The sequence below is a fragment of the Marmota flaviventris genome, chromosome 12 (assembly GCF_047511675.1).
Source record: "Marmota flaviventris isolate mMarFla1 chromosome 12, mMarFla1.hap1, whole genome shotgun sequence".
NCBI lineage: Eukaryota > Metazoa > Chordata > Mammalia > Rodentia > Sciuridae > Marmota > Marmota flaviventris.
Genome location: NC_092509.1, coordinates 58,294,253 through 58,321,237, shown reverse-complemented (window position 1 = coordinate 58,321,237; position 26,985 = coordinate 58,294,253). Strand labels below are relative to the sequence as shown.

The following is a 26,985-nucleotide window of genomic DNA, read 5'->3' as shown; positions in this document are numbered from 1 at the left end:
GAATTGACCTGTGACCTGGGACTCAAAGTAATGAGAATACTGCTTCTCTGCAAGTGATATTTCTGCTTCTGTGCAGAAATCACAGTCACCATGCCCGTCCAGGGCTCCAGGCCTCAGCATCATAGTAGGTCTCCCAACTACTCACCTACGCAGTACTACTGGGTACCCAAGCAGGACCATTGGCAACAGCACCTGCCCAGAACTTTTGGCCACCTACCCGAGCAGAAATCACAGATGTCACTCCCACATAGGACACCCAGCAGCTTCCCACACGCGGGAACTCCTGCCACCACTCCCATGTCAACCCCCAGCTACCAACATGAGACTTCCCTGCTCGCCGCCATCTTAGGACTCGGCAGCAGTAGAGATAATCCCCTACACACAGTAGCCTGCCTGCACCTGAGAACCTCACACAGGCTCTGAAGTCAGTCAACAGCCACACACTGCATGCCACAGAACTCGTCTCTGAACTCACTGACCAAAGCCATCTCTCGGCTCCCGCTACACCACCCTATAGCCCACTGCTGAAAGCAGGTGCCTCCATCTTGAGCCATCTTCATCACCAGCTTCAGTGGGGGGCAACTCCCACTTTGGAACTCCAGCTGTCCAGGTACCCAGTTTCTAACTCCCGTCTCTCCCCAGCAGTCACCACTCCAGCACAGTGACATCCTGGTTACCTTCATCATCCTGAGGGTGGAGATACCAGCTAACAACAGATGACCCCACCTATTGGATGAGAAGAGAAGCAGGAAAGATATGGATTTCCAACCAAATCAATCCAAACATGAAGAATGAATTGTAAAACCAAATCCAAGAGGCTTACAGGACGTCAAATGTACAAAACACAACAGATCCACACCAAGGCACATTATAATGAAAATACCTAACATAAAGAATAAGGAGAGAATATTAAAAGTCATGAGAGAAAGAAATCATATTAATGTAGGGGAAAACAATTAGATTATGTGCAGATTTTTCAACCTAGATCCTGAAAGCTAGAAGATCCCGGAACAACATATATCAAGCTCTGAAAGAAAATGGATGTCAACCAAAAATCTTATAGCCAGCAAAATTAAGCTTTAGATTTGATGATGAAATTAAAACCTTCCATGATAAACAAAAGTTAAAAGATTTTACAACTCAAAAGCCTGAACTTACAGAACATCCTCTGCAAAATATTCCATGAAGAGGAATTGAAAAACAACAATGAAAATCAGCAAAGGGAGGTATTACACTAAAGGAAAAACTAATCAAAGGAGAAACCAAGTCAAATTAAATACCAAAAATAAACAAAATGATTGGGAATACAAATCATGTCTCAATAATAACCCTGAATGTTAATGGTCTAAACTCAACAATCAAAAGACTGGCAGACTGGATTTTAAAAAGACCCAACAATATGCTACCTCCAAGAGACTCATCTCATAGGAAAAGACATCCACAGACTGGGTGAAAGGTTGGGAAAAAATCATACCACTCTTAGGGACTGCAGAAGCAAGTAAAAAGGTCTCCATCCTCATATCAAATAAAGTAGACTTCAAGCCAAAGTTAATCAAAAGGGATAAAGAAGGATATTTCATACTGCTTAAGGGAAAAATTCATCAACAAGACATAATAATAATAAATTTATATGCCCAAAATAATGGAGCATCTATGTTCATCAAACAAACTCTTCTCAAGTTCAAGAATCAAATAGACCCCAACACAATAATTCTGGATGATTTTAACATACCTTGTTCACCATTGGATAGATTGTCCAAACAAAAGCTGAACAAAGAAACCATAGAACTCAATAATACAATCAATAACTTAGACTTAACTGACATATATAGAATATTTCTTCCTTCAATGAATGAATAAACTTTCTTCTCAGCGGCACGTGGATCCTTCTCTAAAATAAACCATATATTATGCCACAAAGCAACCCTTAGCAAATACAAAAAAGTAGAGGTACTACCCTGCATTCTAACAGATCATAATGGAGTGAAATTAGAAATCAATGATAAAATAAAAACATCCACATGATTCTGTTTGTAGAAAGTCCTAAAGACAAACAACCCAATTTAAAATAAATAGATGTGCAGAAAAGCATATGAAAAGATGTTCAATATCCATTGTCACTGGGGGAACCAAGAATGACATACCACTAATTAAACTACCCAGTTCCTAAAAAATAGTAATAGGAATTACTGTCAAGGAGACAAAGCAACAGGAACTCTTATTCTTTGCTGGTAGGAACGCAAAATGGCACAGTCACTTTGGAAGACAATTGGCAGTAAGAAACAAAGCTAAACATAGTTATGCCATATGATCCAGCACGCATGCTTCTTCATATTTACCCAACTGATTTGAAAACTTATGTCCACATAAAAACCTGCACATGAATGATTACAGCAACTTTACTCATCATCACCCCAAACCAGAAGTAACCAGGATATCCTTCAATAAGCACATGAATAAACAAACTGTGGTCATTTGTACAATGTAATATTATTCAGGGATAAAAGAAATGAGCTATCGAACTGCAAAAGACATGGTGATTCTTAAAGGCTAAGTGAAATAAGCCAATCTGGAAAGGCTATAACTACATTATTCCAATTATATTATCTGAAAAAGGCAAAACTATGGAGATGATGAGATTAGTGGTTGCCAAAATTTTGGTCAGAAGGAGAGAAAGTGAAACACAGACTTGTTAAGGTGGTGAAAATTTGTTTGACACAATCACAGTGAATTCATTACACTATATATTTGTCAAAACCCATAGAACTTCACAACCTAAAGAGTAAACCTTAGTTGAGTTTCAAAATGGTGGAATACAGTAGGATCAAGAAAGCAGATAGGCAACTTCTCAGTAAGGTGGGTGAATGAAAAAGGGAACAGGGATGCTTTACTGGAATTTAATACTGGACAATCAAGCAGATTGAGGAATCAAGAGGTTGGATTTAATAAAATAAGGAAGAAATCTCCAGCACACAGCCACTGCTGCAGCTATAGGCACCACCCAGAGTGGTCCCTCTGCAAGCAGAGGGATAAGAAAATTAAAGGAACCCATATTTTTAGGAGGCCTGAGGTGTGTCTAGGTATGGAGAGTTTAGAGATCAAAGACACTGCCTGAATAAACTGAAAGGCATGCTGCACAATATCCTTTATGGGAAAGAAATTACATCTCTCCTGTCAGCATGTAGAGGACAGAGGAAGGAACCATTTTGCAGCCACAATGTGGGGGCCAGCAGCTGATGGAGCCAATTCCTGGCAAACCTGAAATTGGCTTGAAATACAGGCCTGAAAAACCCACATTGCAAGACAAAGAGTATGCCTAACTGACCAGGAGAAAATCAAACATAAAGAGAGGTTAACAAGGAGACAACTGGTCAGGGAAACCCACCCAGCTCTCCCTTTCCCTCTCTAATCCACCTGGTCACAGGACCGGCTGGAAGAGCTGCTACTAGCTGGGGTTTTGAAAGGGCAGAGGTGGGATAGATTGAGTTTGGAGACTGAACCTGAGATCAAGAAATATGGGGTCCGCAGGTGATGGAGTGGACTAAGAATTGGCTCCTCCACCAGACAAGTGGAACCCAGGGTAGATCCCTGGACTGCAGTCTTCCAGCATGGACCAGCAATTGCTGGGCCCTGGAGGAGTGCTGATTTAAAATATCCTAACCAGGGCTGGGGTTATAGCTCAGTTGGTAGAGTGCTGCTTATTTTGCATGCATAAAGCCCTGGGTTCAACCCCCAGCACTGTCAAAAAGAAAAAAGTCTTCAAACTAGTTGGCATTCAGCTGGAGCCTCGAGCCGACTTAAGCCTAAACCCTGTCTCCAGAGTTCCTCCTATGGGTTACCTCTAGCAACCCCACGCTGAGGGAGGAGCAAGCATCATACCCTAGAAGAACCCATCTAACAGTGCTTTAAGAAGGGAAACTGAATCTTTTGAACTCCAATGGAAATAATTATCTTATTCTTTTTTTTTTTTTTCTTTTTCCTTTTCTCTGTTTAATTGTAACCTTAATGGTTCATGGATATTTATACATATTCATGTCTGTTTGTTTTCTTTTTTTCTTATTTCTAGCATTTTTGAAACCAATTATTTTTCATGGATCAGTTTTTTGAGGACTAGGATGTTTGATTAGTATATTTCAGTTTTGTTTTTATTCTTTTTTAAAATTTTTCCTTTATATAAAGTAAAATTTTTTTTCTCTCACTTATCTGTTTCCCTTGATTCTCCTCTCTTTTCTTCTGCTAAAACAGCCTATCTCTATTGTTCTTTCACTCTTCCTTTAATTTTTTACTCTACCTTCTTTCCTCCTCCCTCATAATCATCACACCCTTCATCACTTCTGTTCACTCCATGCCCACCATTCAAAATAGTAAACCCTTTTTCAAATTTACTGTTTTTATTGTTGGCAATAACCCGTCATATCATTTCTGTTTATTTTGACATCATAAACATCATTGGTTTAACACTGTATATTGTTTGCATTGGCAGCTGTTATTATTTTTCTCTCCATAAATGCTGAGGTAAATAGAAACCTTAGGGACACTATAAGTTCACAGGGTAGAATCTCCACTGCCTCAGATCTATAGTGTTAGATAGATAGACACACAAACAACATGGAAAAGCAAGGGAACAATCACCCCTACCAAATCAAGATACTTCAATAATAGAATCCATTGACACCATTTCTTTCTCTGAAGAAATGTCAGAGAAGGAGTTTAGAATATACATAGTCAAACTTATTTGTGAGATAAAGGATGATGTAAGGAGGAAAATCAGAGAGAAAAATATAGGAAGTGAAAGATCACTACAATAAAAAGAGAGAGATTCTGAAAAAAAAATCAAGCAAAAATTCTCAAAATGAAGGAATCAATAAACCAAATTATAAATTCAATGGAAAGCATCACCAATAGACTAGACCACTTGGAAACCAGAGTTTCAGGCAATGGGGACAAAATATATAATCTTGAAAATAAAGTTGGCATGGAGAAAAGATGTTAAGAGACTATGAACACCAGCTGGGCATGGTGGCATCCACCTGTAATCCCAGCTGCTTGCAAGGCTGAGATAGGAGGATCATGAATTCAAAGCTAGCTTCAGCAAAAAATGAGGTGCTAAGCTACTCAGTGAGACCCTGTCTCTAAATAAAATACAAAATAGGGCTGGGGATGTGGCTCAGTGGTTGAGTGCCCTTGAGAGTTCAATCCAAAGTAACAAAAAAAAAAAGAGAAAGAGAGAGACTATGAACAGAACTTCCAAGAAATGCAGGATGTCATGAAAAGGCCTAATTTAAGATTTATCAGGATAGATGAAGGTGCAGACATGCAAAACAATGGAATGCACAATCTTTTCAATGAAATAATATGAGAAAATGTCCCAAACCTTAAGAATAAAATGGAAAATCAATTACAAGAAAGCTTACAAAATCCCAAGTACACAAAATTACAACAGACCCACACCAAAGCATTTTATTATTAAAATGCTTAAAATACAGAACAAGGATAGAACTTTAAAGGCCACCAGAGAAAATAGACAGATCGCATTTAGAGGGAAACCAATCTGATCTCTCATGATTTCTCAACCCAAACCCTAAAAGCTAAGTCTTAAATAATATATACAAAGCTCTGAAAGAAAATGAATGCCAGCCAAGATTACTATACCCACAAAATTAAGTTACGGAATTAATGATAAAATAAAAACCTTCCATGATAAACAAAATTTAAAAGAATTCACATCTAGAAAGCCTTACTACAGTATATTTATAATTAAATATTTCATGAAGAAGTAATGAAAAATAAAACTGAAAACAAACAAGGGAAGAACAACACTAGAAGAATAATCAGTCAATGGAGAAACTAATTCAAATTAAAATAAATCAAAATTACAGGGAATGAAAACCATTTCTCAATAATATTGAATGTTAATGACCTAAACTCTTCAATCAAAAGACAAGACCCAACAATATGCTGTCTCCAAGAGACTCACTTCATAGGCAAAGAAGGTAAAAGGATAGGGAAAAAACATATCATTCATATGGATCACATAAACAAGCAAGGGTTTTTATCCTTATATCAACTAAAGTGGACTTTAAGCCAAAGTTAATTAGCAGGAACAAAGAAGATCATTTCATACTGCTTAAGGGAATTATATATCAACAAGACATAACAATCATAAATAGTTATGTTCCCCAAAATGGAGCATTTGTGTATATCAAACAAACCCATCTCAATTTTAAGAATCAAATAGACCACAACACAATAATACTGGCTGACTTTAACTCACCTCTCTCACTACTCAATAGATCCTCCAAGCAAAAAGTAAATAAAAAAGCTATAGAACTAAAAAATACAATTAATAATTTAGACTTAACAGATACATATAGACTATTTCATCCATCAGTGACTGAATACACTTTCTTTTCAGCGGCACACACATCATTCTCTAAAATAGATCATATATTGGGCCACAAAACAACTCAACAAATACAAACAAGTAGAGATAATGCCTTGCATTCTATCAGATCATAATGGAATAAAATTAGAAATCAACAATAAAATAAAAAATAGAAGCTACATTAACACCTGGAGACTAAATAATACACTATTGAATGATCAATGGAAAGCAGAAGAAATCAGGGATAGAATTAACAAATACTTAGAGGTAAATGAAAATAGCAATATAACATATGAAAATTTCTGGGATATTATAAAGGCAGTTCCAAGAGGAAAGTTCATTTCATTGAGCTCATACATTAAAAGAATAGAAAGTTGGGCTGGGGATGTGGCTCAAATAGTAGTGTGCTCACCTGGCATGCACAAGGCACTGGGTTTGATCCTCAGCACCACATAAAAAAATAAAAGATATTGTGTCAACAAATAAATAATCTAACATTACATCTCAAAGCCATAGAAAGAGAAGAAGAAATCAGCATCTAAACTAGCAGGAAAAGAAAAGAGAATTCATTATTGCTGAACATAAATATCTAGTCTAGTTTCTTATAAATGAATCAAATATCAATGGTGACATAATGATGATATTTTCAGAAAAATTATTTCATATATTTCAAGAGGCTATTAAAATATTGAATGTGAATAAGTGCCTTGTAAAAGTTTGATTAAAATATTTAAATTATTTTTAATATACCACCTAAAAAGTTACAAATAAAAATCATCTAAAATATGTTTACTGACAAAATTTTGAGCACAAGTAAGCCGAATTTGTATATTGACAGACTCCCAGAAAATTTATAGAAATCATATGTTGGATTGGATATTTTTTCTTTCAAAGATTGGAACAGATGGCTGTGGAAAACAAACTTGTGCAACCTTAGCCTGTTATGTGGCAGAACACAAACTATACGGAGTGCCTGTATCTCGCAATTACGCCTACACAGAATTCAAAGAAGTCCTTAAAAAGGTGTTTCTTCAAACAGGGTTAGAAGGGAATGCCACTGTTCTGATGGTTTCTAACTTATCCCTAGAACATGTAAGTGTTTTCTGTCTTTATTATTTGTTAAAGTTTGATATTTATGTACCCCCAAGTAATTTGATATTTAAAAAGAAAATACTTATACATAGTCCAATTAGCCTACTATATTAATTCTTTTCATTATTCTTTGCCCTTGCCTAATCATAGCCCACAGAGTTCATGTATTTGTAATCATGCCATAGTTTTGAATAATTGTAGTCTGCTGAAAGGAGTGGGAACTTTTGTTCGAAAACTTATTTTTATTCTCAAAAGCAAAATGTTTCCTACTTTCATAATAATTCTTCAGGTAGAGTTTCTTTCCCTGCTTTTTCTCTTCTCTTTCCTATCTCATTGGATTTGAAACCCTAATAGAGAGATGAACTTGGTTAAGTGAAAACAATCCCTCTGCCATGTTATTTCTAGTTTGTCTACTATTCAAACTCAAATGTAGATGTATTCAGGGTTTCTGTGAATTGCTTGAAGCAAGATTCCTGCTCAGTTCATTACTATACCCATCCTCCCTTACCTCTTGCTTCAGTACTTAATGCAGATATGTGACATACTGTCAATACCAAGTATATATTTCTCTAATATCTGAATGAATGGATGGATCAATGAAGCTTATTTTGACTCAGAAAAAAAAATGTATATTTGATGGAATTGAATCAAGAAGTTAGCTTGCTTTTAAAAAAAAGAAAAGCCTCAGTTCCCCTTAAATACTATTATTTTCTGAGTTTGTTAGGAGCAGAATATATGAATAATTTACTCATTCCTGACTAAATATATGTTTCACCTAAGAAATTACTTTTGGAAGATTTGAGCTACACTGTCAGTTCAGGAAAAATACCTAACTTGTTTGAAAATGAAGAGCTGGATTCTGTCGCAATGAGGATTCGATCTTTGGCTGAACAATCTGGCTATGTGGATGACAGACAATCTTTACTTGCATTCTTCCAAAAGGTACTTTTTTGTGGATTAACTTTATCAAATTGTCATGTTAAATTAAAACCAGACCACATTTATAATTATGTATAAGATTTTCAAGTTAAATATGAGTTTTTAAAGCTAAAATAATGATCACTATCCCTAAACACAGACACTCCATATCTTAGATATGTCAAAGATTAACGACTATTTGAGCCTGTCTGGTTATCAACAGTTTAAAAAAAAAAATAGTAATGCTGTAGGCAATACAATTTTTTGTTAAAAGAACCCAAGATTATTTTTCAGATTCTTTCCCAGTTAATGAGGTTTCTTTTCAACTATGTTGGAAACAAATCAGGAAGAGTGTAAAATAAGAATTTTTCTCATTCCTTTGAGTAGCCCTAGAATTGACCAGAAGACGATGGATACGAAAGAAATTGGCCAAAGAGAACAAGCAATATTCATAATGAACTGAGCAGCGGGAGTCTGTGAAAGACCAGTCTGATGATATACACAGACTAGACCAATGACTTGGACATTCTGTGTTTTTCCACACAATGGGTAACCGTGGCTTACTAAATGGGTGGCCATGATTATTCAAGCCACAATGTTCACTGGGGATGGACCACTGGTTAACTTATATCTAGTGCCAGGTTTTTCTACCTTGGGGTCATTTGAAATTTGAACCTGGTCTCCCACCATTCCTCAAAACACCCTTAGTATCTACTGCAAGAGGATATTATAATAAAACAAAATCCAGAAATAGAATCCACAGTTGATAGGGAACGTGTGCAATATGAATGAATACTCAGATTGAGTTATATTTTCAGATGCCATGGTAGAAAAAACAAATGTCATCCTGATAATTTGTGGTACTCTAGTGCCTTATTATAGTAATTAGTTTATTAAATAGATTGTGAGTGGGAAGGAATAACAAATTCTGATTTGGAATATGGAGAATAGTACACTCCAGAAATGAAAAACCAAGAGCCCCAGTTAGAAGTCAATTTTAATTATATATATATATATATATATGTATATATATATATACATATATATATATGTAAAATAAATGCTTTCAAAAAGTATTTGCTGCATCTTATAATAAAAATAAAATAATAAAGGTACACTTTAAACTATTAACTTTGGATACTTTCAGGTAGCAGTTTGGGGAAGGGTCAAAAAAAGAGAAGTACTTTCATTTTTACTTTAAACATTTCTGTATTGTATGAAATTTGCATTAAAAAATTTTATTTGCCTTTATAAATTTTTTCAGTCAAGAAGGAGGGGAAAAAAGAAATATCTTACCCTTTAGTCTTTTTTCAACTTTACCATACTTATAAAACAAAATGTGTTGCTTGATAGTTGAAGATATTATCATTTTGTACAAGGTGGACTTGGAGTTAAAAGGAACAATGATTCACTGAGGCTGCTTTCAGGAATGTAAATTTATTATAAAGTGACATATGGATATAAGGAAGGAATCTGCCCCATGGCCAATACTGCCAAGAACAGGGTCAGATGAGGAAAAGCAATACAGGCAAATTTCAAAGAAACTAGCACTTCACCTGGGACCTGCTTAAAAAAAAGATGTATATCATCTAGCATTGCTTAGCCATAATCCTTTAGCTGTGAGAGTTTATTACTACCTCCTCCGGTGCCCTATTTGTTCTGTGGATCTTTTCTTTCTCTCTGTACCTTTCAGCTTTAATTCACCAGATCATTTCTCACTTTGAGTCTTGTGGGTCTCTAAAAGCACACCACCCTAGAAAAAAAGAGTCAAATAGTCAGCCCCATGGTCATCTGATATAAGGTCCCCTACTCAACAAAACTCTAGTACCAAACCCCTTCATAAAAGAGGGTTCTGAGTCCAAACCTCTCCTACTGAAGCCAAGAGGGTAAAGTCACATAAAAGAGTTCTCAGAATGGCTCTGTGGACTGTGAGTTCCCTGGGAAGGACTGGCAGACACTCAATGCACAATTAATCAGTCTCTAGTCCACCCACTAAGGAAAGAACTGAAGCATATTTTAAATGGAATTTTCAATATAATATTTTTCCAAAGTACTGAATTACATTTTAACAAAATGTTTTCATTAATTTTCAGAGAATACATAAATATCTTCATATTTTTATAATCATGAGTCCTGCAGGACCTAACCTGCGCCAAAATTGTAGAGCATACCCTTCTATGATTAGCTCCTGCACAATGGATTGGTACCATAAGTGGCCAGAAGAAGCTCTCCTTCTTGTAGCCAACTCTTTCTTAATGGAAAAGGTGGATTTAGAGAACAAAGAGGTAAATATCTAAAGCAAGTGAAGGTTTCATTTTATTACTAGCATCTGCTAGCATTATATCTCTGAATAGCAATGAATCCTAGATGGGCAAAAATAGGCAACTTCTAAGGCAAATTATAAAATGGGTCAATTGTTCATCTTGACTCCTCATCAGTTCCTGATCTTTTTTGCCCCCTTACCCACCCTATTTCAATTACGCTCAGATTCTGCACTGCCTGGGTGTCTTCACTATTCTACCCCCCCATGGTAAACAGAGATTTCCATGAAGGAAAACCACCTGCATTTTGCATAGCAGATCCTGTGGTAAGGATTCTGCAGCCTTCGAGTATGCCTTGTAAATTGCTCAGCTTGACTATAACAGCAAAATTATAAAAAAATGAGAACAAAAACCACAACATACAATTAGCTCCAAATTTATGAGCCATAAGTAAGAATCTATTCTAAAGTGATTAAAGACCTCATATAACCCAAATGATAGAAAGGGGGAAAAGAGTGCTGACAAAAGAAGATGTCAATGCCTGGAGCCTGAAACTCAAGGCAGGACTTAGAAACGGACTGTATTCTTGCTTGTCCAAGTGTCCAAAGATGGCAAAACCCAAGAAGAATAGAGGCAAGTGGAACTAGAAAGAAAATGCATCTGGGTTAAAAGTGACCGGTATTATCTGGGATTGGTGGAGTGGAGATGGATAGTAAGGACTCAATTATGTCTAAACCTAAATTCTCTCCCAATGTAAGCAAATGGGATGCCATTTCTATTCTGGTTTTTACCCACCTATGCATCCTTTGGTCCCTCACATTTTTGTAGCTCTGTTTTACTCAAGGAAACTTCCTTGAGTATCTTGCTGCTGATAACCATTTAAGAAAGGAATTGAAAGATGAAAAAAGCACCATAATCCCTGGCCACTGATGCTGGTGCCCTAAGTCCTTGCTGTAGCAAAAATAAGGGTGAAGCCTAAGAGAATGAGTCTATATGCCGTTAATCTTTAGTTATATGATGTCCTCTTCTTACCTCTCCCACTATCCCAATTATTAAAGTTTATAAGTTCATGGTCCCATTTAGCCAGGATCTTTCTCTACATCTCCACATCTCAGAAATGATAAACTATTTCTAGTTATTCACAGTGTTCAGTTTTCTTTTATTTATGTAAATCCATATTGCTCTTTTTTAATCCTTAAAAAAAATTATTATTCTTCAGAACTTAAATGAAAATTTTGCCCCAACATGTGTTCAAATCCACAAAAGCATAAATGACTTGATCCCAAAATATTTTCAAGAAACTGGAAGGCATTATTATATCACTCCCAGAACCTACTTGCAGTTCATGGAAACATTTTTATATATTTTGAGGTCACAAAAAGAGGAAATGCAAATAAAGAGGTAAGACTTTGAGACCAAATAATAAACATGTATTTTATATTGGTGCTTTTATTTGTAAAATGTTGATCTCAATTTACCTTTTCCATGGGGGAAAAAGCTAAATATTGAAGAATTTTTAAGATCTATGGATGTTGTCAATAACTATTTATTGTCTCAAGACAGTGGTTTTCAAACATATTTTAAGAAACAAAAATTTACAGTTGTTGGTTAGCTCATGATGATAAATGAAAGATTACCTGGTATGAACTGCTGTAATGTTTGCATGCAACTTCATCTGACATTTACATTCTTTACTAGTCAGGCTTTCCTTAACTAACCCCATTGGAAGTGGTTCCCCTTTATTATATTGCATTTATAACATTTATTATCTGGAATTTTGAGAAAGCTATATAGAATTCCAGCTTCATATTGAGAATATGAAATAAAATATTACTTGACATGTAATATCAGTGAAATCAGTATTTATGTTCAAATTAATACTCAACAGAAAGTGTCTCAACCCAGCAAATTGCTTCAATTGAACCATAGAGGACCTATTTTATTTATGTATAAGTTGACAGTACTTGTCAGATTTTCATCTCAAAATTCAGTAATGCTGCCAAAATAAGTTGGAAAACCAATGCTTTGGCCCTTAGCATCAGATACTTTGTAGTACTAGAATATTAGCTGCATCAGTTTTTTATTACTAGGGTTTTATAGCTACTTTCTTTTATACTGGCTCAAACTTAATGTTTTTAACAAAAATTAATATTTTAGCTTATAGTTCTACAGGCCAGAGGATCATTGGACTTGACTAGGTTTATATTTTATTGTCTCATAGACTCATGTCTAGGTATTGATCAGGCTGAATTTTTATCCAAAGCTCTAGATGAAATATGCTTCCAAGATTTTGAAAATTTTAAACTGTTCTAATTTATCTTCATAGATAATATTAATATTTTATTGGAAGCTGGGCTCAGAAGCGCACACTTGTAATCTAAGCAGCTTGGGGGGCTGAGAAAGGAGGATCAAGAGTTTAAAGCCAGCCTCAGCAAAAAACAAAAACAGAAAACAAAAAACTAGGTGCTAAGCAACTCAGTGAGATCCTGTCTCTAAGTAAAATACAAAATAGGGTTGAGGATGTGGCTCAGTGGTTGAGTGCCCCTGAGAGTTCAATCCCTAGTACCAAAACAAAACAAAAAAACTTCTTTTTTGTCTCACTAAATGTCCTGACTCAGGTTTAGCTTAGCCTCAGCCTCAATTTAAGTGAACTGGATGCAGGGCAATGTGATTTTTCATCACTACTCATCTTAAGTAGTGTCTGCCACAGGACTTTTCCTGTGTTGTTATTCAAAGCAAAGAGCTAAGAGTTAAATTAGTTGCAGTTAAACCTTGCCTTGTATGACCTCTGTGGAGACATGAAAGGTTGCCAAGCCCATCTGATACAACCATTTCTCTACAAGTTCATCCCCCAACCTGTCATGTGACCAGCTAACAATTATTTTTAAAATAAGCCACTTCATCAGATGCCCTAATTAATTGTACCAATAGGGGTTTGGACCAAATCCATTGTTTGTCTTAGGGAATACTGAATGAGAGTAGTCATGTCTGTGACTCCCTCTTGGAGAATAGAACACAGCCAGGCTCCCTATCTGGAGCCAAACCAGTTAAAAATGTTATTCATCCAGGTGCATCAAGAAGTACTGGCAATCATACATACTCTGCCTCGACTGGCCAAAAGGACGTGCAGGGCAATGTGATTTTTCATCACTATTGATGATAAAGAATTTAGATTAGTTTGCCTGTGACAGGAAGCATAAGCCTGATGTTTTCATAAGAAGTTGTAGCTGTCTTTGGAGGATTGTAAGTTCAAAAGTGACTTTGGCAACTTAAGGAGAACCTGTCTCAAAATGAAAAATAAATAAAAAATAAAAAGGCCTGGGGATGTAGCTCAGTGATAGAGTACCCCTGGGCTCAACCCCCAGTACTGCAAAAGAAGGAGGAGGAGGGAAAGGAGGGGGGAAAGGAGGAAGAAAACGCAGAGGAGAGGCCTTGATAGTAGTATTTTGCTAATGTGGGTTTAAAGTCTAATTTTATTAAGTTTTTGTTAACAACATCACATAGGGCAGGACTAACGCAATACTAGAGCAGTTGAGATAGTCTGTAAATATAATGAGGTTACAGGAATCATATCAAAGTTCAGAAAGTTAATCTGGTTATATTGTTCAACTAGTCTGTCTACTAGAGCTGGCAGCTCCTGAGAAATTTCTGTTAGATTAAATTTTTTGTTGATCATCAGTTAAATTGGAAGTGATGGCAACAGCCTAAGTAAATTGGCAAGATGCTCTACAGACTAGAGGTAAGAGTGATAAATTGGCCCTCCTTCCATTCCTAACTCCTGTCATCTAAGGTATCCTCTCCTTACCTGCCAGGGTTGTTGCCATCCATTCACAGCCATGTAGTCAGTACATTTAAGTGTCACACTGGTGCTCAAAAAAGTTTTGTATTTTTGGATTAGGGATGTTCACATGTATTAAGAAGGTATAAGATAAAACAAAATATTAGTAAATATAATTTGATAGTATATAAAAGTAATTTTACATCATGGCCAAACCAGGGATGTAGGACTGGCTCAGTATTTGAAAGTCAATCAATATATTCAGCATATTAATAGACCTAGCAGAAAAATCACACGATCATATCAAATTGATGCAAAAAAAAGTGTTGCAATTACTTTCCCTTTTGTTAGTCTTCCTCATGTCTTATCCATACATGTGCCTGGATAGCTCAACAGTTTCTTCCCTGCATTCATCATACTATCCTAGAACATCTTCCACCAGGGCCACCCTAAGGGTTGTCACTTTATATTTGTGATGATTTATCATCAATATCCATAACAGGCCAATATCTAGCAAGTATGGCTAGGTGGTAGAAGAAATATGAGGCAATAGTTCCCCATTTTCCAACTCTTCCTTGCTACACACAAATTCCCTTACCCCAGTTTTCCAGGGGTAAACATGGGATAAGAAAAACTGGGAAGAGTTGATTATGTGGTTTGGGTCTCTTACAGCCAATTAGGACTTTTTCTCCACCCCAAACCTCATAATTAAATATTCTATTTAAATTGGAGGTGCCATTCTAGAGAATTATCATATTTAAAGCCTAAATGGCCTGTCAAGGATATGTTCCACTAGAAGATAAGTCTCAGATTTCCAGTTTTCTTTTTCAGATTTTCCCTAAAGTTCATTTTATTTTTAATGTACCCATTCTTTATCAAATTGAGGGACTTCCTCTTGATTCTTAGTTTTATAGGAGTTTTTATCATGATGAATGGATAAAAAATTGTGGATAATTGAAAATTACTCAGCCACAAAGACATTTTCCAGTAAATGGGTAGATCTGGAGACTAACGTGCCAAATGAAATAAGCCAATCCCAAAAAACCAAAGGTCAAATGTTTTCTCTGAAATGTGGGAGCTAAACCACAATAAAGGCAGGGAGGGAAGGAAAAGAAGTTCAGTAGATTAGACAAAGGGGAATGAAGGGACGGGATTGGGGGATAGGAATAGGAAAGACAGTAGAATGAATCTAACATAAGTTTCCTATGTATATATATATGAAAATAAGTGAATCCTATCTTGATATATATCTACAAGAATGGGGTCCTAATCAGAATAAGATATATGTTCCATGCTTGTATAATTTTTGTCAAAATGGATTCTACTATATAGAATATACTATGTTTAAAGAAACAATTTTTAAAAAGAGTTATTTTCATGAATTTTGTCATGGTCAATATAATGATTTACTTTCAAATACTGAACTAGTCTTCCATCCCTGGAATTAACCCCACTTGGCCTTTGATATGCTATCAAATTATGTCACTAATATTTTGTTGTCTTACACCTTTTTAATACAGGTTGTTGAGAATCCCTAAACTTTGGATCCATCATCCCTAATCTAAAAATCCAAAATCCGAAACTTTTTGAGCACCAACATAATGCTGAAAAAGTTTCAGACTTTGCATTTTCAGGTAAAGGTCTATGGAAATATTCCAAAACTTGAAAAACTCCAAAATCTGAAACACTTCTGGGTCCAAGCACTTCAGACCCAAAAGACTCAGCCCAGGCTTTCTTTTTCCTTCAGGTGCCGTTTCCACATAGGTCAATCCAAGATCCTGGAAGCAACCACACTAGTTACAGAAATGCAGGAGGAGCTCTTGATTCTTGGCCCTAAAATCGAACAGAAAACAAAGGTATGTTTGATTTTAAATCTCTTAAATATTTTATAGTCTAACCTAGACCATTGTTTGAACACAAAGACTCAGGTACCTGGCAAAGGTGACTTAGAATTCTAACTGCACTATCATGCACCTGTGCAAACTTGAAGAAATTACTTTATCTCCTTTAGTTTCAATTTTCTTATTTGTAAAATGAGGGGGGTGAATTCCAGCAATAATAGCAAAATAGTAACTTGATAACATTTTAATAATTTAGTGTGAACATTAGGTATATAACTAACTATAGAAGATTATACAGAGAGATTCCTTAGTTAAATCCATATGAAATATGCTGTGGTGGCTTGTAGTCTATCAACTATTCTAAGTAGAAGTATTTCAGCTGACTTTGATAAATTTTATAATAACAAAATGAGCTATTTTAATTTCTCCTTTCAAAAGGAATCATGTTTCAAAATTTATTCTAAGAAAACTCATTTGGTTCATTAGGAAATAGAAGTTCTGATGGAAAAACTTGAGAAAGATTCACAAGTAGTTGAGAAAGTTCAGATACTTGTTAAACAGGATGAAGAAATTATGGCAGAAGAAGTAAGAATTGTGGAAGATTATGCTCAGGTAAAATTAAAATATAGACAATAAAAATATTTTAGATTTGAAAAATTATTTTCTAACCCCCAACGTAAACATCAGACCAACTATGAATGCTTTTTATTTTTATCCCAACAAATATTTATTGAGTCCCCACTACACACAGCACACTATTAAATGAAAATAGGGAGTACAAAGATGCCTGGTCCCTGTCCTTGACTAATCAGCACTCCTGGAGGCTCTGATGGTTTCAATGACAGAAAATCATTCAAGACCATCTCAAAAATATATAACTATAGTACACTAATAAAAATTAATTAACTAATTAATTAATTTTAAAAATACATTTGGCCTCCAAAAGGAACATCTGCAAGAAACAAAACAGTTCTAGGACCTAGGTTCTTGGTTTATATCACTTCTTTTGTTCACTGAATAGACCTATTTTTAAATTGGCTATTCCTAACTATACTGTCTGGTCAAAATACCAGCAGAACCCAGCGTGATTCATCAGATTTCCCAGTGCTTAACTCTGTTCCATCAATAGTCTCTTATGCTATGGAGAGTGGGACTTCTTTCATGTCTTTGTTGAATTTTATCAATTAAAATACACACACACACACACACACACACCAGTATGTGTATAATTATTTATTTACAAATTACATATAAGTGCTACTGCCATTGGCTAATATCCCAAAGCACAATAAAAACTTAGGACAAGGTTTATTCTGAACCATAGTGAATATGAATATGTAGTTCAAGTAGTCCTCTTGGTAATTTCAAAATGTTTTGGTTGGCTTTTTTTCAGATCTGACTAGCTCACTATTGATTTTTCCCTTGTAAATTGGCTCAGGAAAAGTTCATGTCAGGAATAAGAAAAGCATCAACCTGGCTTTTTTTTGTTTTGTTTTTTTGCTGTCATTCTGCTTCCATTTATCAGCATTACTTTCTTTTTTTTTTTTTTTAAGAGAGAGAGAGAATTTTTTAATATTTATTTTTTAGTTTGCAGTGGACACAACATCTTTATTTGTATGTGGTGCTGAGGATAGAACCCAGCGCCTGCCAGGCAAACACGCTACCGCTTGAGCCACATCCCCAGCCAATCAGCATTACTTTCAATCCAAAGTTCCCTGTCAGAAATCTTTTCAAGCTACCTACCCATTTTTGATTGCCGCAGTCTGGCTGGGCACAAATCACGAGCCACTCAAGCAAGCAGGAACAAATTTTATTTCCAAACTCCACCAGCACACTCCACGCACTCTCCCTGGAAACCTCTCTCTAACGCCATCCACGTGGCTCCTCGTGGCACACACCACACCAACCGGAAATCCCTCCTCCGGACCTTTCCCAACCAACACGAACCCTCCAGGAATCCCCGGAGAACTCCAAAGTAGCGGTTCCCGAGGCAGCAAGAGCCGCCCCATTGCCTGACAGTAAAGGTCAAATATACAATACAATCAATCCAGCATCACAGCAATTATATATAGCTTAACTCAAATCATCATCTCAATGGTTCGCTGGCATCACCTTTCAAACATTCCCTCTGGCAAATGCCAGGCATCATTCTGACTCTGGCTCTCAACATTTGATAGTTTACAACTTTCCTCCAACTTTATAAACTCATTATTGACAATATCATGAACATTTTTAGAATAACTGTCAAACTTGGAATAAGGGGTAATGGCATTTCAAGATCATTTGTGAGTGATTAATTTTAAATACTGTTTAAAATGACATTTATTGACCAGTTTTCCATCAAGTCTTCTTTATATAAGTATTTCCTGACATTTATATTCTTTTCATTAATGTCAATATTTCTTATAAACTTAGCAAGAAATATAAATTTTCCTAACATGATCATATGAGTTATTCTTCTTTATTACCTGGATTATTTAAAAACCCAGAGCCACTTATATCCTCATGCAATTTTCCTCTTAATAAATTATTACTTTTGGTATGATCTAAAATTTCTCATTATGATTTGCTACTCACTGTACTTATAATCTCTAAAATCTATAAGTGACTTATCAGTTAATTATTTTATTTCCTATTCCACAAGTTTGTAAATAGATAGATGATAGAATTTATATTCAAAAAAGCACTTTTTTCAATTATATTAGCAATCTATAATTTCTCACTTATTTCAATGAAGTTTTCTAAGTGGAACAATTATTACTTTAAAAACTATAAATTCTGATTTATTCTGTTTTTCACAATTCTCATTTAAGAAATCCATGGTAGATTTAGAATAGTAAACGCTGCTTATCAAGTGTACTCATACTTCCATTTTGAGTATGTGTCAGTGAAAATCCAAACCTTGGCTTACAATTTTTTACATCTAATAAATGGAAGGATTTTCAACAGATCAACTCCTGACCAATACATAGCAAACCTTGTTTTCCCCCTGCTAACCACGTAATTTCTACTGCCAAGCACAACAGGACAAGTTTATATTGTAGTATGACTTCTAACCCTGCACATTAATGTCACATCACCAGGAAAGTTGGAACAGTGGACAACAGAAGTATTTCTGGAAGCCATTCCCATTCCAGATAACTTACAATAACTTTATTATACAGGGAATTCATGGTGAGCAGCAGAAATATAATACCTAATTCAGCCCTTTATCTAGATCCCAAAAATGTCCACAGCCATGAAAGGATAGTTGACAATGAGTGAGGCAAAGTAGAAAGAGAAATTGGTCCTAAGTGAGTATAGTGAAAAAGTCTTATTTTAGCAAGTTTAACGAAAACATATGACCCTGAAAACGTACCAGCAGTGTTCCTGTCATGCACTTGGAAAGGATATGTAGAAGTAAAGAACTTTTTTATCTCCACAGTAATCCCCCCTTTAATTGAACCACTCCTCAAAAGGGCATTCTTAATACTACACTGAGTCTAAAAAGAGAAGGCAGAAGCCAATCAGTGTTTTTGCTTCTCAGTGATACTGTGTAGGGGCTTCCTCAGAATCGTGAAGAAGATAACATGGCACCTTCAGAATGCTCCAGTGCCCTGTCTTTCTGTGTGAGAACCCCACAACAATACTTTCTCATCAGGGATTATGAGATAATACACTACATTTAGGACTATGACCCATGTAAACATGTAAACAACAGTATAAGTATGTGTGCACAGACCTAAGTCATACAAGATGCATAACTTACAGGCATTATAAAAATGTCAGATTATATTTTCCAGGTTCAACACATAAATATCTATTTTATATATATATATATATATATATATATATATATATATATATATATATATATATATAATCTATTTAAGAAATCTTGACATAAATATGTCAGATCTGCAACTATATGCACTCATATGTATTTAGGGGCTTAAATTTTTATTACAGAAAACTGCGAATGAACTAAAAAGTGTGCTACCAGCTATAGAAAATGCAATTGTTGGTCTAAATGCCCTGGATAAATCTGATGTTGCTGAATTAAGGTAACTAATTCACTTAACTTTCTTCTGAGTTAGAACAGTTCAGATTAAATGATAAATTCATGATAATTGTTATTAATTCTCTACTGCAATTTTAGATTAATTCCTTTTTAACTCATCTTGTTTACTTCACATTTTTTATTATGTGTAGTATATACAGTATGTTGTCAATTTTATGATGCTATCAATTGCAAGGCATGTAGTTATTTTTAGAATTTTTTATTAGTACATTATATTTATACATAATATTGATGCTCATTTGATATAATTATACAAGCATGGAATTTAATTTGTTCTAAGTCAATCCCAGTACTTTCCCTCTCCCTCCCCTACTTCCTCCCCCTATTCCTTTCCTCTATTTGACCAGTCTTTCTCCTATTAATTAATAGTTTTTTAATTAGTGCACTGTACACATACATAAAGGTGACATTCACTGTGGTGTATTCATATATGCACATAGGATAATATGATCAGTTTCATTCCCCTGTTCCTCCCTTTTCACCTCCCTCCTTTCTCCCCTCAATTCCCTTCTTCTACTCCTCAGATCTCTCTGCTGTTTTCATGGGACTCCCCCCCCCCTTTTCTTTTCTTTTCCCTTATTTTGGTTTGACTTCTGCATATGAAAGGAAACATTTGACTTTTGATTTCCTGGGTCCAGCTTATTTTACTTAGCATGATGTTCTTCAGTTTTATCTATTTAAGAAATCTTGCAAATGCCATATTTATTTCTTATTTTCATTCTTAATAATTGCCATTCTGGCTGAAGTGAGGTGAAATCTCATTCCCTGGTTGCTAGAGATGCTGAACATTTTTTTCATATATTTGTCGGCCATTTGTATTCTTCTTTTGAGAAGTGTCTGATTAATTTTTCCCCATTTATTAATTGTGTTGTTTGGTGTTAAGTTTTTGGAGTTCTTTAATACATTCCTATTAGAGGAGTATTTTTTAATTTTTTTTAGTTGAGATGGACACAATACCTTTATTTTTATTTGTTTATTTTTATGTGGTGCTGGGGATCGAACCCAGGGCCTCACATATGCGAGGCAAACATTCTACCACTAAGCTACAACCCCAGCCCTAGAGGAGTATCTTGCAAAGATTTCCCCCCATTCTGTAGGCTCTCTCTTCATACTTTTAATCATTTCCTTTGCTAGGCAGTAGCTTTTTAATTTGATGCCATTCTACGTATTAATTCTTGGTTTTATTTCTTGGGCTTTCAAGGTCTTGTTAAGGAAATTGATGCCTGTGCCAATATCTTGGGAGTGTCAATTCCATGTTTTCTTCTAGCAATTGCAAAGTTTCTGGTCTACTGCCTAGGTGTTTGATCCACTTTGACTCCTGCAATGAGATATAGGGATAAAGTTTCACTATTCTACATATGGATATCCAGTTTTCCCAGTATGATTTGTTTTAAAAAGTATCTTTTCCTTCGACATATCTATCAGATGATTGTATCTCTATTGATTTGTCTCTGTGTCTTCTATTGTATTCCATTGTAAGGCATATTATTATTTTAAGAAAGAAAAAAATACTGCCAATTAAAGTATGATGTGCCATTTGTTATAAACTGAATCCAAGCCTATGAGATGTAAAATTTACATCTTAGAACTGGTAAAATACAGTATTACCTGAACTGTAGCTCCAAAAGTAAGAGGACAATATTTATGCCACCCTACTTAGCCAGTTTAGCTGTAGAGAGACTATAGTAGGAATGCATAGCTGCCCCTCTGAGACTGCAGTGTTGGATGTTATCACAAGGTGTCGCTGTGGGAAGTGCTTCCCCTGCTGTGTCTTTTCCCAGTCTACACATTGTAGTGATTAAAGAGAAATGCTAAGAAAATACTGAAAGAAATTAAATAATTTAGAGTACAAAGATCTGATCCTGTTGATTCTAAGTTGAATCTGTCAGTAACATATTTTTAACTTGAGCTCTCCCATTGAACAAATAAGGAGAGTTTGCATATTATATCTTAGAATGTGTTTTTATTCTTTTTACAAAGTAATATTTCAGTAAAAGATGTGGAAACATGGAACAAATCTACCATCGTATTTATAACACTGTATCAAATCTTGTGATAAGGATATCAAACAGTAGAAAGAAGTATTTTTTAAACAAATTTTTTTTATGGTAAAGGACAAAAGCATACAGCCAGGTGCCATGGCACATGCTGCAATTCCAACTGCTCAGGAGGCTGAAGCAGCAGGATCACAAATTCAGGGTCAGCCTGGGCAACTTAGAGAGATCCTGTCACAAAACAAAATAACTAAAATACAGGCTAGGTGTGTAGCTAAGTGGGAGAGTACTTGCCCAGCATGAGAGAGGTCCTGGGTTCAATCCCCTGTACCAAAACCAACAACCACAAAGAAGCCTATCACAATGCTGCAGTTAATGCACTTAAGGTTTAAAAACAAATGCACAGAGAGAAGCCAGAAAAGGGGAGTGAATTTTTAATGTCCTTTTCCTTTTTTACTTCATTCATAAGCATTCATTCCTATGCATTTATTTTTTCTTTCATTTGCCAAGTATATTGAGTACACACTGTGTGCCAGGCACTGAGGCACTGAAGTTACAGCTAGAGAAAGCTTCTCTGGAAAATTAACATTGGAACAGAGAACTGAATGAAGTTTCTATGTAAAGTAGGTAGATATCTAGAGGAATAGTGTTCCAAGTAAAGGAATGGAAAGCACAAAATTGATATGGTAAACATGTGCTTGGTGGCCTTCAGGAAATACAAAAGACCAAGATGGCTAAAGTTCAGTGGGCAAGGAGTGTCAGGAGATGGCATCAGAGTGATTACAGAAGCCAGTCCTTTTCCAATTTAGGCTTCACCCCCCCATACCTGGTGACTTTGTCCCAGAAGCTTCTCCTCTCTCAATTTTTTCTGTGGCAAATATTCCTGACAGAGATATCAGTCCAAATTCCCTCTAGGCTAATTTCGGAGGGGCAGTGTATCATGGTGGTTACATGCATGGCTCTGGTACCAAGCTTCCCGGGTTGAAATCCTGGCACTGCCACTTTCTAGCAGTATGACCTATGCCTGAGCTTCTCTTTTATGCAATGGGACAGTAGATGTTGAAATGACTGGATGAATTACAATGCTCAGAACAAAGTCTTGCCTAAGACACTGCTCAATAAAGGCTAGTTTCATACTGAGAGGTTTCCTTCCCCTGCCCTAGCACTATAACAGCTGAAGAAAACCAGCCTTGTCCTTAAATTTCCCTGCATATACTTTGTTTGTTTGTTTTTAAAGAGTCTCTCTTGTGATAGTGCTAATGTGCATTTAACTTACTTCAAAATGCCACCCAAATGAGGGCAGCTTCTATTATGATCTCTGTTGCTATTCCCAGACATGTGGCAGAGACATCTGGCACATGCACAACTTAGTTCATTCTCTTTCCTTGCTGCTGTTTTTATAATGAAAATGTAAATTATGGCCCCATGAGAGTATAATCCTTTGCCACTCTTTGTATCGGTGACTAAAGGAAGAAAAAAGAGCGTAGAAAACGCAGATTGGGGTAAATCAGTAAGGATCCAAGACAGACTCCTTGTATGAAGTAATAGAGGACTAACATAAGCAGGCCTCACTTTGCATCAAATATTTGTTCCTGAAAAGTGGCACATAGGAATAGGATGTTCCTATTTTTAAATGACTCTGCAGTGGACACTTTTAAAATAAAATGAATTAGTCTCTAACTCAAATGTTCTATATATTTAGATTTATGGTTCTCATCTTCATAAAGCAAAGATAATCAATTACTAAAGAAACTCAGATTTTAAAAGATAACCAAATAACTCCTGTTAAAAACCTGTGTGTGTGTGTGTTTTCTTCTGTGTGAGTTTTCAGAATGCATTTGATTTTTCATCCTGAAGTTGATTACTTCTCACTGCCTATTACAGGGTGTACACAAAGCCTCCCTTCCTTGTGCTGACTGTCATGAATGCAGTATGTATTCTTCTGCAAAAGAAACCTAACTGGGCAACAGCAAAGCTGCTTCTTTCAGAAACTGGTTTTCTAAAGAAACTGATTAATCTTGACAAGGACAACATACCTGATAAGGTAAACATTTACTCCCTAATTAATGCACAATAGATGCCTTTCATATTTATAACCTATGGAGTCAAATAGAAGTATTAGAATTGGAATTATGTATTAGAAGTGAAAAAAACTTTCAAATAAAAACTTTTTAAAGGAAAAAATATATTAGAAGCAGAAGACAATGGTGAGATTTAGAAAATCAGAGAGCAAGCTGCATAACCAAACTTAATAGATTTCCTGGAAGTGTCAAGGAAAGGCAACATGTCCCTGAAATTGGAAAAATATCATGTCTCTAAATCTCTTTAAATAATAAAGATTAGCAAAGTAACGGGACAACAGACGGAGAGAGTTTTTCTGGGTGGATTGCAGTACATTATGAGCACACAATGAATGCATTATTTGTGTAACAAGTGTTCATATAATAGCATGTATAAGACATTGTTCTGAGTGCTTTACAAATATTAATCCATATGTGAGGAGATGGGGAGTACAGATTAAGGTATAAAAAAATTAAAGAAAATAACTCTGAAAAATCTATTGGAATTTCCTATATTTGCTATAGCAGATTTAATTCAAAAGAATGTAAATTTGCTGGAGAACATCCAGTAAGGCCAAAGTCCTGGACAAACAGCAGATTTTAAGACACCAGTAGAGTGAGGTAGGCCAGGTTGGACAGGTGACTCTCATAAAGAGATAAAAACAAGATCTGCCAGAATAAGCAAGAGGTTACAGAGGCCTGGACCAAGACACAGTACATAGAAGTAGAAAGAAGGCCAAATGCCAGCTATGTAACCACAGGCTAGTAATGCCAGGAGCCCCAGAAGCTGGAAGGTACTAGAAACCTACCTACATCTCTATTTCAGACTTCTAGCCTCTAGAATTGTGAGAGACTTAAAATGTTTTAAGTCACTCAATTTGCGATAATTTATTATAGTAGCCAAAAGGAATCTAATGCAGATTTTGGTACCAAAATGTGGTCAATGCTATATCAAATGCCTAAAAATGTGAAGTTTGATGACTGAAGATGGGAGAATATCCAAACTGTGATATTACATTAGCAGATGAACTGAGAGCTAAGGTCATAAGCAGACTAATTGCAGCATTACTAGCCTGTTGTTACATAGGTGGCATTTGGCCTTTATGAGTGGCAATGTCCTGGATGAAAGGGCAAGTGATCATTAAGTCATTCAATAAACATTGAAGGAACATCTTCCTTGTAATAGACATGAGGACAGAGTAGTTTATAAGACCAACCTATTCCTTCTGTTATAACAGGGAAGATAGACCATTCCTGTAATGGCTGCTTCCCGAAGGCGGTGTCACGTGTACTCTCTTAGCCTCAGCTTCCGGAGCTCCAAAAAGGGAATATTTCAAGTCAGATAGATTTTTATATATGCTATTTCATTGGAACCTTTAAGTCTTCAAGATCCCAGCATCATGACCTCAGTTTCAACACAATTGCTCTTAGTCCTCATTTCATTGCTTTTGGTTCTGCCAGTTGTTGAAGCAGTAGAAGCCGGAGATGCAATCGCTCTCTTGTTAGGTGTGGTTCTCAGCATTACAGGCATTTGTGCTTGTCTTGGTGTGTATACACGAAAGCGGAATGGACAGATGTAACTTTCAAGGGCCTCCTGAATCAAACTTCGCCCTGAAAACTTGTTTTCTTCAGATTAAACCTGAGCTTTACTCTGTGAATTTCCCAGTGAACAGTAATAGTTTCATATTCTTAGTTGTTTCCCATGAAATGGGAACAAATGGATGTTTGTTAAATGGAAGAAAAAAATGTTTTCTTTATAACAAATAATGCACTGAAAACTGCAGCCTATAAATTTTATTTGTTGCTTAGAAAAAAGGTCAAAGATGTGGGATAGTGTAAATTTACAGAAGTAGTAGTTTTAAGAATTCTCAAAGCATATGAAATAGGAAGGAGGAATCTCTTGCCCAGACTCTTAACAAATCTCCACTGTTGAGTTATCACTGCCTCCTGAGTCCTTAAGGAGTCTTTTTCTCCATGTTTTTATTACATGTTTGTTTTATCTCCCAAGTTAATATTGTACTTAGATATCAAATAACCAAAATTGAAATGTTTATCTTTAGGGGGAAAACAAAGTTTTGAAAAAAATGTACTCAATGCATCTAATATTGAAATGGAGAAAAAAATTAATGTTAAAAAAAGCCACTGTTATATTGACATTGGAAGAGATTCAATGTAAGCAAAACCGCCTTTGTATTAATTAAGATCTCCATGGTGAGAATTACTATATTAAATACAAGCTCATTATGTTGTAAAAAAAAAAATAACAGGGAAGATAGATATTAAATTATAAATTAGGCAGCTAACTAGTATGATGGTGATCTGTGTTAATAGGAAGTACAGGGTTGTATATGAATAATGTGAATTTTTAGCAGAATTTAGTGTCAATATCCATATTGTTCATGAATTAGTGCAACAAACATTCACTGTCTGGACAATACTTAGCAAATATGATCCCCTACGATTTTGTTTAGGTATATTTTTTAAGCTAAAAGTAATTAATAGCTCATTTAAAGAACAAATGTTGGCAAGGATGTGGGGAAAAAGGTACACTCATACATTGCTGGTAGGACTGAAAATTGGTGCAAACACTCTGAAA

General features: G+C 35.6%; 2 protein-coding genes across 2 annotated transcripts in view; both read left to right on the top strand.

Annotated features, from left to right (window-relative positions):
- The window catches only part of Dnah14 (dynein axonemal heavy chain 14), a 376,581-nt gene that overhangs the window by 251,675 nt on the left and 97,921 nt on the right, over positions 1-26,985 (top strand). Inside the window, 8 exon segments of the mRNA XM_071619724.1 lie at positions 7,280-7,483; positions 8,258-8,419; positions 10,489-10,680; positions 11,876-12,057; positions 16,182-16,290; positions 16,762-16,887; positions 20,224-20,318; positions 24,214-24,373. Of these exon segments, the coding sequence (XP_071475825.1) occupies positions 7,280-7,483; positions 8,258-8,419; positions 10,489-10,680; positions 11,876-12,057; positions 16,182-16,290; positions 16,762-16,887; positions 20,224-20,318; positions 24,214-24,373 (1,230 nt within the window).
- On the top strand, positions 25,664-25,974 carry LOC114107327 (small integral membrane protein 30-like). The gene has a single exon (XM_027954740.2). The coding sequence runs from the start codon at positions 25,790-25,792 to the stop codon at positions 25,967-25,969; it is 180 nt and encodes a 59-aa protein (XP_027810541.2). The 5' UTR covers positions 25,664-25,789; the 3' UTR covers positions 25,970-25,974.